At 47.7% G+C, this 13,817-nt stretch overlaps 1 protein-coding gene and 1 non-coding gene across 4 annotated transcripts in view; both read left to right on the forward strand.

Moving 5' to 3' along the window:
* The first annotated feature begins 2,259 nt into the window (after positions 1-2,259).
* The window catches only part of TRRAP (transformation/transcription domain associated protein), an 87,780-nt gene continuing 76,222 nt past the window's right edge, over positions 2,260-13,817 (forward strand). For all 3 annotated transcript variants that reach the window (XM_068968837.1, XM_068968838.1, XM_068968839.1), the window contains exons 1-8: positions 2,260-2,361; positions 2,767-2,816; positions 7,246-7,356; positions 8,377-8,481; positions 9,416-9,499; positions 10,247-10,303; positions 11,887-12,012; positions 13,548-13,625. In XM_068968837.1, the coding sequence (XP_068824938.1) occupies positions 2,262-2,361; positions 2,767-2,816; positions 7,246-7,356; positions 8,377-8,481; positions 9,416-9,499; positions 10,247-10,303; positions 11,887-12,012; positions 13,548-13,625 (711 nt within the window). In that variant the 5' untranslated portion in view covers positions 2,260-2,261. The remainder of the gene's footprint in view (positions 2,362-2,766; positions 2,817-7,245; positions 7,357-8,376; positions 8,482-9,415; positions 9,500-10,246; positions 10,304-11,886; positions 12,013-13,547; positions 13,626-13,817) is intronic.
* LOC138077338 (small nucleolar RNA ZL1) lies at positions 2,490-2,683 on the forward strand. The gene has a single exon (XR_011144783.1). It is a non-coding gene; the product is annotated as a small nucleolar RNA ZL1 (small nucleolar RNA).

The following is a 13,817-nucleotide window of genomic DNA, read 5'->3' on the forward strand; positions in this document are numbered from 1 at the left end:
GGCGCGACGGAGACGGGGACTCGGCCGGGGGCCTCTGCGGGCCGGGGCTGCGGGCGGCCGGCCGCCGAGGTCGGGGTAAGTGCGGGGACCAGGGCGGGGCTGCGCCAGAGGGCGGCGGAACTGCCCCGGGAGGCGCGCGGCGGCGGCGGCGGCGGCTCCGGCGGGGCCCGGGCGTGAGGAGGCCTCTGCGGGCGCGGCGGCCCGCGGAGCGACGGAGAGAGGCTCCGAGCGGCCTTGGAGTGCCCCCGCAGCCCCTACCCCCCACGCCGGGGCTCAGGCCGGGCGGCGCGGCCGGCGGGGGAGCGGGGCGGGCAGAGCGCGGGACGGCGGAGGGCGAGCGGCGCGGGGATTGGCCCTCGGCGCCCGCCGTAGCTCGGCGCTGGCAGGCGGGCACCGGGCGTCCGGGGACGGCGACCCACGGAGCGGAGCCGCGGGCCGTTTGGGGCCGGGGCGATAGGAGGGCTGGCTTGGGGGTCCCCGTGTCCCCCCTGCACCCCCGGGCCGGCCGGGCCGCTCTCGGCCTGCGCGCAGGCGCCTGGCTCGCCCCGGCCGGGCGCACGGAGCGAAGGTAGCGGCGTCGACAGCGCCCCTTCTGGCCCGGCGGGGCGGGGGCGTTTGTTGCGAGCCGGCGCGGCGGCGGCGGCGGCTCGGGGGGCTGCCCCCCACTCCCCGAAACACCCCCACTCCGACCCGCAGCCCCGAACGTGGGCCGGGACGCGGCGGCGGGACCCAAGCCAGGCTCGGACCCTCGGCCTCCGGCTCTTGGAGCTGCTCTCCGACCCTCAAGGCGGGGATGGGAGGTTTTCCCCTCAGGGGCGCCCGCCAACTCCGGGCCCGGGCAGAGAGAGAGCCTGGCCCCTCAGGGTCCCGGGAAGTGGCAGAGTTTGATGCCTTCGGTGAAGAGGGTGGGGGGGATTCGAGCCTTTTAAAAAGTTTGGGCACGCACCCCCCCCCCACGCGCTCCCCGAAGTTTCTTGGGCAAGGGGAGGCCGTGACCCCGAGTCTCGGGTCCCCCCTGGGGTGGGGTTCGCGGTGGGGAGGTGAGGAGGAAGCGGCCGGCGGGATCCCCTCCAGCTGGTCCCGTTTAGTGCCTTCTCTTGCCTGGAGCCGCGGGCCGGAAGGGGCTCTCTCTTGGTCTCTGGGGGCGGGGGGATGGTCCCCATCGCTTGTGGGGCGCAGAAGTGGGAGCTGCAGGGGAGCGTAAGCCGGGAGGCAGGGCCGTGGAAGGGCCTGCAGAGGAGTTCGTGGTGTGTTTGTTGAAGGAAGAAAGAAAACCGAGTCCTGAAAGTGCGCCTTCGTGCAGAGTGAAACGAGCCGGGTGTTCAGGCAGGGAGGATGGATAAAAGCAGGTGGACCAGGTTCTCTCGGTAGGGCTCTTAGTACAGGAACCAGGTCTCCTGTTTTTCCACCTGCAGTTGCAGTGCTCAAAGTGTGGTCATCCATGCCTGTTTCCAACTCACTGAGATGCTTTTTGGAAGCACCTGTGCATTCATCCCAGAAGTGTTTCCTGAGTGCCTGACATGTTCCCCGGGTGGGAACAAAATTGACAGCTTCCCAGGGCTCCTCTCTGCCGGGTGCTTGGGAGACCACCTTTGGTACCTGCTGATATTACTGCACAGTGAAGTTGGGGTCACCCAATGCAGAGAGGGCCCAACCACAGTCAGCCGACCGCATCCAGCCTAGTGGCTACTTTTATACAGCACGGAAACTGAAAATGGTTTTTACAGTTTTTTTTTAATAGTTGGAGGGGCATCAAAAGAGGAATAATGTTTCATGGTACAATTTTCAAGTGAAATTCAAGTTTCAATGTCCATAAGTCAAAGGTTTATGAATTACATGCTCATTTATTTGCAAGTTGTCTGTGGCTGTTTTGTGGCTATAGCAGAGCTCAGGAGTTGTGACAGACCACAGAATCCAAAATATTTACTATCTGGCTCTTTACAGAGAATTTGCTGACCCCTCGCCTAGGAAAAGATGGACATACTCTAGGAAACAAAAGCATCTGTGTATAAAAGTCATGTTTAGAAATGAATAGAATGGACTTAGTAACTTTTACTTTCCAAAAAAAGCAGAGGGAGTCATGTTGTTTTCTGAATTAATGGCAAAGTATTTAGATTAACACAGGCATTTAGATAAGATTTTCCTAGACACTGAATTTATGCTCTCAATAAGTTAGCTAATCATGTGCTTCTTTTCGTAGGCTGGGTGAACTCATGGACATGATACTTTTCTCTTGAGAAACAAACTAACTCAAAAGAAAAATGGCATTTGTTGCAACACAAGGGGCCACGGTGGTTGACCAAACCACTCTGATGAAAAAATATCTTCAGTTTGTGGCAGCTCTCACGGATGTAAACACACGTAAGTGGGTCCTTTTTGTCATTAAGAAATGTGTTGATGTGACCCCGTCATCTCTGTTTAGACGATGCCCACACCGAGATAAGTAGTAACGTCAACTTTTATCCTAACTTCCCCATTCTCTGCCTTGTAAAGAAGCAAAGTGATGAGCATTACTGGCTGGAGCTCCAAAGAGGCATGTGTGTGTGTGTGTATGTTTGTGTATCCTTGTCTGTGCATGCACACGTGTGTCTGGGAGTACGAATGCGTGCGACTGGTTGTAGGGAACTAGTTATGTGCCTGCTTTTGGACCATGACAGTCAAACTGATAAGATCTGATTGCTTCTCTTATATTATTAAATCGAGTAATTTTTAGGAACACCCTTAACATAATTTCCATTACCTGACCATTTGTTTTGTTATTTACAGCTGATGAAACAAAGTTAAAAATGATGCAGGAAGTTAGTGAAAATTTCGAGGTATGAGCTTTATATTTTTATACCTTTTCATTTTGAGATAAATACATGTGCTTTGCTACAGTTGCCTTGTTAGTCTCTTCACTAGTCACCTAAGAGTTCTATTCTTTGTTCATGTAATGTGTTGTATTTCAGGATTGAAATTTGAAAATCTGTACAGCGTTGTCCACTGTCTTCACACTAGTGATAGTGAGCCCCAAACAGTGTTGAGGAATGTAGCTTTGTTTCGCTATTTGGCCTTTCTTCCACTTTTCAAATACCGTGTACCTCTGCTAGGTGCATGCTTTCAGAATACACTCAGGCCTCTGTTGTCGATTCGCCGCGTTAGGTAACGGACGGTGCGTTGCTGTGTGGGATGAGTGCTGGCTCGGTTTTGGCTCTGCTGCCTGTACCTCCTCTGAGACTCGGTTTCCCTCCTCTGGGTCTTACATCCTGCAGTTTTCTGTCTTATACTGGTCGCTCAGATTCTATTCATTTTTCTTCCGTCTTTTCCCTCTTTGTTCTCTGATCTGTCCTCAGATTCAGTGGCTGTGTTTCTGTCATCTCCAATCTCTGTGATGCTATTTTAAAATTTCAGTTTATTTGTATTTTTTAATTTTAAAATTTTAGTCACTGTACTTTCTGTGATTTCCATTTGGTTCTTCTTTAGATGTCACTTCTCTGCAGAGATTCCTCATTTTCATTTATTGAGACCATATTTTCCTTTTATACTTTGAACGTATTTATTATAGTAACTGCTTTGAAGTCTGCTAAATATAAAATTTGGGCCGTATCAAGATTGATTTCTGTTGACTCTGGGTCATGTTACCTTGCTTCCTTGCATGTCTGGTAGGTTTGATTGTAAACCAGACGTTGTGTGTGAAATGTAGGGGCCCTTGGTTCTCTCACCTCCCTTGGAAGAGTTGATATTTGTACTGTAGTCAGCAATGCAGGTGCTGGCCGATCTCAGTGAACTTGGGGAGGTTTGGTTTTACACTGTGCTCGAGAGGGTCTGTGGAAAGCCCAAGGGGTTTCCCAAGTCCCTCTGACTTGGTAGGCTTCAACCTCCGAACCCCATCTCGGTGTGGCTCTCGCTGGAGATTGATTTTAGACTCTGTGGGTTGGGGCTAAACTAGGCCTTCCTCGGGGGCGTGGTCCTTCATCAGCTGAGTGTCTGAAGTGTCTCCAGGTGTTAAGGTCTTTGCACTGTGCCGAGGCTGGACCCCCAGTGTCCTCTAACATTGCTAGACCTCTGACATTTCTTTATTTCTCAGTTCTCAAGCCTCCACTCCCTGGCAAGCCTCAGGCAGTCTTACCTTCCCTCACCAGAAGTACAGCCCAATGCTCATTCTGTGGTTCCTCCTCGGGGGCTTTGCCCTGCAGATTCCAGCCACTTTGGCTGCTGCAAACTCGGTGTTTGCTCCTGAACTCAGCAGGACCACAGTGCTTACCCTGGGCTCCGGCCTCCTGAGCCCACTCAGGAAATGGGACCCAGGCAGAGAGTCGAGGTGGGGTGCGGCGGGTGAGTTCCCCCTCTTCTGGAGATCACGGCCTTGCTCCGCCTCTGGTCCAGCGCCCAAAACTGTTATCTATATTTTGTCCAGCTTGACGGTTAGTCTGGTGCCAGTCAGTCTCATAGGCCAAAGAGAAAGTCACTTTCTTGGTTTTAATGTGGGGACGGTAAAACCTTTCTCACAGAGCTAATATGATTATTAAGAACAAAATGTTTCCTAGCCTCTGTCATTTGAATCACTAAACATGAGATGAATGTTAGTGGGATTGAATCTGATACCTTACTATCTATAGTAATGGATGGTATTTTTGTTTGGTAGGGGAATTGTTTGGTTTTGTTCTGTGTTAAATAGATGTTTTTAAGAACTTGTTGCCTTGTACTGAGGTGGAAAAAAAAAATCCTGAGATATTTAGAGATTGAATGAAAGGGCTTTCTCTTCCGTTACTGGTGCAAACTGTTAAACAACAACAACAACAACACTGAAAAAAGAGGTGGGAGCAGAACAGGAAAGGCCTGCATTCTGCATCCTCTGGACAGAACCACAGCCCTCAGAGGTTTACCTGAAAGGCTGAGATCACGGCGCCGCCTGCGATGCTGCAGGAGTGGCAGGTGGGCCAGGCCTCATGGGCGCAGGGGGCTTTTCCAGTGAAGTGTCTCATCCCTTTCTCTCCTGTTGGCAAGAGTCTGGCAGTTAGCAAGTCAGTTCCCGCTTTGGTCTCAGATGCCTCGATTAAATTAGCAGAATGAAAAGCACTTGGGGCTTTTCCAAATAATGCCTTTTGAAATCTATCTGATAGACATTTAGCTTAAATGAAATTCAGATGACCAAGTCCTTCAAAGAATGAAACACTTGGAATGACCCTCAGAAAGTAATGCTAAATTACCACCACTCCTACCCAGAACTAAATATTTAAATGAAATGAGTGAAATGAAGACTTCGCAAGAGTTTGAGGAATCTTAGAAATTCATTTCATTAACCACTTAGGGATAAGATTCCAAGCAAAGTAAGTATCATAGGGGCTGTCTCTCCTAACAGAAAATAGAGAAACGTTCAAGTTAGAAATCGTGGAGGACATTCCTGTGGATTGAAAAGGTGTGGGCTGAGTTGAAATCCTGGCATAACTGAGCAACCTGTTGCATCTGTCCTGTGGGAGAAATTTGACTCTCAAGATGCTTTGAAGGCTGTGGAATCTGGATACTGTGGGCTGACGAGCAGATGACCTGGCTTTCTCGATAACCTCGATACTGTTCCAGCTTGACGCTCACCCTCTTTTCCTTGAATCCTTGAATGGGTGTGTTTCATGACAGTTGGATGTTGGGGGTGGAAAGTGACAAGCACAGTTCCTGTCCCCCATGGATTCGCAGACTGCTGGCGGAGGGGCTGCCAGCTCCTGGGGGTGCCCCCCGCCCAGCGTGCTGCAGGCTCAGAGCCCCTGGAGTTGAACTTGGTCCTGGGAGACCAGTGCTCGGGTGTGTATTCCAGGAACGGTGGCTCTGTCCTTGTTCCTATGGCGAAACACAGTTTTCTGTGTTTGCCTGTATTCCTCCTTCGTAGATTCCTCAGGCAGCAGACGACCTTGGACCTGTATCCTCTCCCGTATCAGTGTCTGCAGTGCCAGACACATTTAGTTGCAACCCGTGGGCTTCTCACTCACGATAGTAAAAGTTCAGTGCCTCCCTCCTGTACGGCCATCCCTGCCACGTGGAAACTTCAAAAAGTTCTCATCCATTTGTGCCTTTGCGTGTGTTTTCCTTAGAACCTTTCCCACTTTGTCCCCTGGTTGACCCCTGCTGGCCTCTTAGGGTTTCATAGCCACATCCCTTCTTCGGAGGGTGTTCTCTGCCGTTGGTTCCATCCAGTTAGTTAGGCCTCGCTGGTTAGGTTCCCTTAGTTGCCAGCCCAGCGCTTCCCCCATCATAATTCCGTGTTATCAGATCGTTTCTTGATTACCTGTCTTCTCCACCACACTGCTGCCTCCCCCGACTCCAAGGACATGAACTCTACCCACCTTCTTCCTCATTTTATCCCCGTTGAGCACGTGATAGGAGCGTGTGTTGAATGTGCAGGTGAGGCCTTCAAGGGGAAGAGAGATGAGCACTTGGGTGTTAGATACTTGTAAGTGGAATCTGCTTTCCAAAGCTTTGTGACTCTGACAGTCAGCAAGGTCTGAGCTTTGTTTTTTTTTTTTAATTGGTGAAATGGACAAAATACTTGGAGAGTCATGGTGAGGACTGAGAAAGAGTAAAAGGCACAGGGCACAGTGTGAAGCACAGGGGAGCTGTAAATAATAACAAAGGGACATTGAGCATTTCCCATCAGCAGTGTGGAAAGCTTTACTTGTACCAGCTCGTGCACTCTTCACATGGTTCCGTAAGGCAGGAGGTGGTAGCCTCTTCACAGGTGGGGACCCTGAGGCCCAGGAGGTCAGGTGCTTGTCCCAGGTTTATACTTGCTGAGTGGGGCCAGACCCTGCCCTGGTCGCCATCTGACTTCACTGTCTCCAGACCGCAGTTTCATTTCCTAGTTTGCTTTTAACACCCGTGATGTTCATCTAACTCATATCAACCTAACTGATCAGCTCGAGTTTTAGATTTTAGTGTGGTCAGGCCCCTCATTCTCTAGATGAAGAGACTCAGATCAAACAAGTCTCCGTAGAGGGTGGCAAAGCCAGCCCCGGCAGGCTCCGAAGTGAGCCTTCTCCACAGCATCCGCTTTTCTAGGCTGAGTAGTAAACGTTGGCATTGAGTTCTCTTGAAGTGGATTTCAGAAGCAGCAGTCAACTTATTTCAAATGATATTATCATTAAAGCATCTGAAAGTTTTAAAAATTGCTAGCAGCTCTCCCAGAATGTTTCTCGAGATGATGGTGACATGTGAATTTGCAGCGGAACTATACGTACACAGACCTTAACGGGGGTTTTCTTTTCTTTCTGTGATTAGAATGTGACCTCCTCTCCTCAGTATTCCACGTTCCTGGAACATATCATCCCTCGGTTCCTTACGTTTCTTCAAGATGGAGAAGTTCAGTTTCTTCAGGAGAAACCAGCCCAGGTAAGCTGTTCCGGAGAAGAGTGTCCTGCTGCAGGGGCCCCAGCCCTCGTGAATGAAAACAACTCGGACACCTACGGCTGCCCTTAGAAGTGAGAGCGGTGCTGTCAGATAAGGGTCCCTTTGCCCAAGGCCACCGCCTCCTCAGGTAGATGTCTTGGTTTTATTTCCTCGCGGCCATCTGCCTGTTTACCCTCTCCACACTTGCTGGCCCGCGCGCATGCGTGGGCTGCGTGTTTTAGCCGGTTCACCCGTATATACAAGTGGGGGGAGAATTTCACGACCCCCTGCACGCCTGGTGCCCAGCTCTAGCCTCACACTATCTTTAGTTCCTGTGACTCTGCCCGGTTTTATCTATACCCCCGCCTCCTCTTTGCACCTCCCCCACACACTTTGACCTTGATCATTTTAAAACAGCGGCGTCATCTTTTCTTTTTTTTTTTCTATAAATGTTTCAGCTTGTATCTCTTAAAAAAGAATTTTAAAAATTACCACAGCACCAGTGAAGGTGAATTGTGGAATGAAACATTCTTGTGTGGTGACCACTCGAGATGTCTCTCTGAGCTGCGTTCAGGTTCTTAGCTCTGTAGACAAAATCACAGCCTGCGATACAATTAGCGGTTGGGTCCGAGGTAACTGGACAGCTCGTCCCAGGAGCTGAACTGAGATCATGCAGGGAGATGGCCAGTGGAGTTTCGTTGGTGTTCTGCTCTTTTTGTCTTAAATTCACACTCACTGCACTCACTTGTGTCCTTCTGCTGGCAGTGGTGACGAGGTATGAAAGAAACTTTGGCTTACTTGACTTGGTACACAGCTGCAGAAATACAGAAAATGCCAGTTTGTAGTGTGTGCTTTGGACTACATGTGAGTGGTTTGCCGGACTGTTTGTAGGATGGGTTCCATCTTGTAGCTTGGCAGCCCCCAGTGCTGGGTGCAGGCGTGCGGGACGCTTGTGGGATGCAAAACATGATCTTGGAACTCTTGGAAGGGTTTCGTATTTACACCTTTGTTTCTCTTCAACAGCAACTGCGGAAGCTTGTTCTTGAAATAATTCATAGAATACCAACCAACGAGCATCTTCGACCTCACACAAAAAACGTTTTGTCTGTGATGTTTCGCTTTTTAGAGGTAACTTTTGAGAGTTCTTTTTATTTAGCCACTTTGAAAGTTTTAGTGATTTTCTTACAGTAAAATCCTGTCTGTAAACAATGGTTTCTCTTTCAGTAAAATTCTGTTTCACAAATAGAAATTTTCTTAACTGCCTGTGTTCTCCTACTTTGCCAGCCAGATTACTAAGAAGGATTATTAAGTGAAGATCTTCCTTGGAGTCACTGGGGGCTTGACTCGACATAGTGGGTGGTGGCTGGCAGACTCTGAGCTCGGGGGCCACTGGCCTTGTGCCTCTGTGTTTGTGTGTCAGGCACGGTCGTCATGAAGAGTTGCTCAGATTCTTGGGTTAATCCACGTGGTACCTGCTCAGCCAGCTTCTGGAACCGTTTTCTTGCTGTCCTCAGTCTTGACATGTTTAGCATTCTGTCACACTTCTGGGCCCCTTGGGAAGCTGAGCTCGGGAGGGCGTAGCGTTGGTCTCAGGTCTTGGCTCTGCCGTGTGTCGGCTCTGCCATGTCAGCCTCATTCCTCTTGCCCTGAGCCTTAGCTGCCTGTTACGATGTGGATGACACCCCAACTCTCGTGATACGTGTCGTGTTAGCACAGGGTCCAGTGCACGTGGGGTGCTCAGCTATTATTCTTCTGGCAATCCTTGCAAGCAGGGAGACGTGTCTGTTGTTAAGACCTTGGTTTGTAGTGTGACTTGCTGGTTACTCATCTGCTGACTCTGGCAGAACCTGCCGGTCGGGTACCTTCAGGTGGTCACCAGAGGCCACGGACAAGTCCTGTCTTGGTCGGCTGTGTTCTGTGGGTTTATCAGCTTTCTGCAAATCACATCTAAGTGGGTTGATGGAGGGTGTATATGCAAAAAATGCTGAGGAAATACTCTTTAATCTTTTTAGTAAGTTAAGTTTTCAGTAATATAACTCTTCTAAATGCTTTTTTTTTTAAGACGGAAAATGAAGAAAACGTTCTTATTTGTCTAAGAATAATTATTGAACTACACAAACAGTTCAGGCCGCCCATCACCCAGGAGGTGAGTGGTTATTCTGATGGCATTTATGACGTGTACTGACAGATTCCTTCTGCTGTGCGAATTTTTCACTCTGAATTTCCTTGCTTCTTTGTCCCACCTTACGTGTCTGTCTGTTTTGTAATTCTACTGTGGATAACATATCACATCCTGATTGTTTCCCTTCGCTTTATATGTATGTGTTTTCCCAATCATAAAGAATGTTTTGTAAAGTTAATTTGTAATGGGTGTATAATAATCTTTTACAGTTTTGGATATTTAGGGCATTTCAGAATTTTTATTTCATAACCGTAGCCTAGTATTTGTGTACAGTTTAAATTACTTTGTAGACTGAGTTTGCAGCAGTAGGACCCTCAGGTCACAGGTGTCACGTCCTGATGCCTCTGAGCTGGGTTGCCCCACTGGTGTCCAGAGGGCTTCAGCAGCCTGTGAAGCTTGGTGCAAGGGAGTCTCCCCGGCTCACTCCCTCCAGCTCGTGCTGTTACTAGTTTTTGAAAGACAGGAGGTGGCATTTATTATCATTTTCATTCCTTTCCTCTCCCTGAATTAGAAAGCTTGTTTTCTGTTTATCAGTCTTTGCTTCTTTTTCTTTTTTTGTTCTGTGTGTTCACATTCATTGCCTATTTGTATCTTGAGTCTGGCATTTTTCTTGCCTGTTTCATGAGATCTTATATATGGAGACTATTGATATTTTTCTTACTGTAAGCGTTTTCTGTTTACAAATATCTTTATATTGTCCTTTTTTTTTAGATTCATCATTTTTTGGATTTTGTGAAACAGATTTACAAGGAGCTTCCAAAAGTAGTGGTATGCTGTTTTTTATATTATTTTGAATTTATCATTTATATTTATGCCTTCCTTATTCCAAAGGGTTGAAAGAATAATTGGAGGGGTGCTAATTTTACAATGAGAAACGTTTTGTTTAGTCAAAATCTAGGATGATAAATTGTTGCTGTTCAGTTGCTAAGTTGTGTCCAATGCTTGTGGCCCCATGGATTGCAGCATGCCTGGCTCCCCCGTCCTTCACCATCTCCCAGATAGCGATTGATAAATTAGCCGCTTCAAAAAAAGAGTCCTTTTGGTTTCATTGTTTAAATACTGCATTTTTACATAAAGCAGTGTATTCTTCTAGAAGTTTTGTATCACAAAAAGGAAAACAAATTGTCCATAATTATCCTTTTACTTGTAAGCAACCATCGACCTTGCTGTTTCGAGTTTCACTTTGTGCTTTGTAGAGATGGGTTGCACTCAGCCTTGAAGCTTTTGAGGGAGTGGTGTTTACTTGCAGCGTTTTTCTGTGTCATTAAAATTTTTCCGTATCTTGAAAGAACTGTTTCTGAGCAGGGCCACCCGTGTTCAAGTGTGTGGAGTGGAAGAGGAGCGCCCCTCGCTCCCCGTCCCCCCCCCCACCCCCCCCCGCAAGGACTCTCTGTCACAGTGGGGCGTGTCCTCCAGGGCTCTCCCTTTGGCAGTCGTCGTTCTGAGCGACCGATAATTCTGCCATATTGGTGTACTCTGACCTTCTCCCTGGTTCCCCCCATTTTTCAATTCCTTGCTACCACCAGTAATGCTGTAGTATAAGATCATTGTGCACAAATGTGCTTGTTTCAGAGTTTCTACTGTAAAGGGTTTTTTAAGCTTGAATTTAAAAAAAATTAACAGATGGTAAAATTGTTTTTTGTTTTCTAAGGATTTTAATCTGCTGCTGCTGATGCTACGGTTCAGTTGCTAAGTCATGTCTGACTCTTTGACCCCATGAACTGTAGCCCACCAGGCTCCTCTGTCTCTTGGAGTTTGCTCAAATTCATGTCCATTGAGTCGGTGATGCTAGTAGTGTATAAAACTTACATTGCCTTCTAAGTTATCATTGTGTTAGCTACTATTTTGATCAAAGAGCTATTTTTCATACGAAGCTGTCTTTTTTTTAACATGAAGCCCAAATTCCACTGAGAACTAAGGATGCCAGTGAGGTCCTTCCTGGCTTTTTAAAATGTCTCCTGGACTTTGCTTCTGTTGCATATCTGACCTTATTTAGGAGACTGGGAAGTTAATTCAGTAGGGACCAGCTCCTGGTTTCTTATCACTAGAGAGCTGGGTTGCATCCTGCTTCACTGAGGTAGCAGTGTAACGTGGCACGCCTTTCCTCTTCCATCAGCCAGGAAACACTAGCAGAGGGTGCTGTGGGCAAGTGTGTTCTCTGTTGTCGGAGGTGGAGAATGTGTTGTGTGTCTTCATGGCCTTGAAGGAAGGGGCCTCCTAGGACTGTGGGGTTGGTGCTGCATACATGGGCAGGACATTGAGCGTCCCTCCCGCCCCACGTCAGGCGTGTTTTATTAAGAGGAATGTTGTGTTTGACTTTAGAAAAAATGACTTCTCTTCTTTTTCTGTAGAACCGCTACTTTGAGAACCCTCAGGTGATCCCCGAGAACACCATCCCTCCCCCAGAGATGGTCGGAATGATCACGACGATCGCTGTGAAGGTGAACCCTGAGCGTGAGGACAGCGAGACAAGAACAGTACGTGTCTCGGTTGTTTTGCTCCTAGCTTTGCTTTTATCCACGTCTTCTCCCCCGGTGGAGGAAGCCTGAGGTCTTGACTTTTTAGACCCCTAAGCTTTTTTATTTTTTTTGGTAAAAATTAAACACATGGAGGCGTTTAAAATAAGCAAATAAATGTGTGTGCGCACAAAAGAGCCTCACTGATTGTGCTCTGTAGGTGTGCACGGGAATTGTCGCTCACTATTAATGCAGAGACACTCAAAATCATGGTGGAGTCAGAGCAGCTGACCCTGCAGGGGGCCCTGGTCTGCCCTTAGCTTCCACAGAAGTGAAGTCCCTTTAAACTACAGATAAACCTGTAGTTCAGTGCCTGCCCATGTGGGCTCTGGGGACAGAAGTTCTAGAATGTAACAGCTCCACCACTTGCATTTTCCCATTGTAGGAAAGTTCATGAACCATGAGTTTTGTGATGGTAACACTGTTGTTTTCTGCAGCCCGTGTGTGAAATCTGTAGCACTGGCCACACAGGGAACACGTGTTGAGTGTGTGCTACAATTGTGTTTTATGATGAAGTCAAGAGAATCATCTGTGTGTGTTCCACTGCAGTGTTTTGCAGACTGTTTCAATGTGAGCTGGGATAAATAGGAGACTGCATTTTAGTTTACAAGGAACAAAGCTTTCATTTCTTTGCTCGTCCTGAATTAGAGACCTCTGTTTATCAGTCTTTGTGTCTCTTTTTCCACTTCCCTTTTCCTATCCATTCATTGTCCATTTGTGTTTTTGAGTCTGATATTTTCCTCACCTATTTGAGATTTTATGTATTAAAAGACTATTTTTTTCTTATATTTATTATAGTTTTCCTGTTTATAAGTACCTTTGAATAAAACTAGGCACGCATGTACTTCTTACTGTTTTTCTTTGGAAAGTGAGGTGAAAGTGAAAGTCACTCAGTCATGTCCTACTCTTTGCGACCCCATGGCCTATACAGTCCATGGGATTCTTCAGGCCAGAGTACTGGAGTGGGTAGCCTTTCCCTTCTCCAGGGGATCTTCCCAACCCAGGGATCGAACCCAGGTCTCCCGCATTGCAGACAGGTTCTTTACCAGCTGAGCCACAGGGGAAGCCCAAGAATACTGGTGTGGGTAGCCTATCCCTTCTCCAGCAGATCTTCCTGACCCAGTAATTGAACTGGGGTTGCCTGCATTGCAGGCGGATTCTTTACCAACTGAACTATCAGGGAAGCCCATAACAGATTAAAAAAAAAATTTTTTTTTTTTTTTGATTTCTCCAGTGAGTTGAATCTCTGACACATTTTCTTGAGGATTTTACTACAAGTGATGACATTGTAAAATATAAAACCCTTTACATCGAATGATAATTCTTGTGCTTTGTTTTCAAAATATTTTGCTTCTTTCACCACAGATAATTACAGAGACGAGTCAGTGTTTTCCCTTCCCTTTATTTCGACCGGGTGGTGCTCAGCCGTGGGACACATGGGGGCTATATTAGGTGCCAAGGTGGTGACCACAGCCCTCTGTATTCCTCTCTTCCAGCATTCCATCATTCCCAGAGGATCGCTTTCTTTGAAAGTGTTGGCAGAATTGCCCATCATTGTTGTGTTAATGTATCAGGTATGCGTATTTTCAGTAGCTTCCCGGGTTTAAGGCTTCTCATTTTACGACACTTGACACACCCGCTTTTCTGTGGCGAATAGATGTGTGTGTTACACGTGTGCCGAGCAGTGAATCTCACAGTGTCTTTGCTATGCCAAATTAGTTAGCTATAAGCAGGGTGAAAAAGCATGAGAATCTGATGTGTTTGCT

Source organism: Capricornis sumatraensis, chromosome 3, assembly GCF_032405125.1.
Source record: "Capricornis sumatraensis isolate serow.1 chromosome 3, serow.2, whole genome shotgun sequence".
Classification (NCBI taxonomy): domain Eukaryota; kingdom Metazoa; phylum Chordata; class Mammalia; order Artiodactyla; family Bovidae; genus Capricornis; species Capricornis sumatraensis.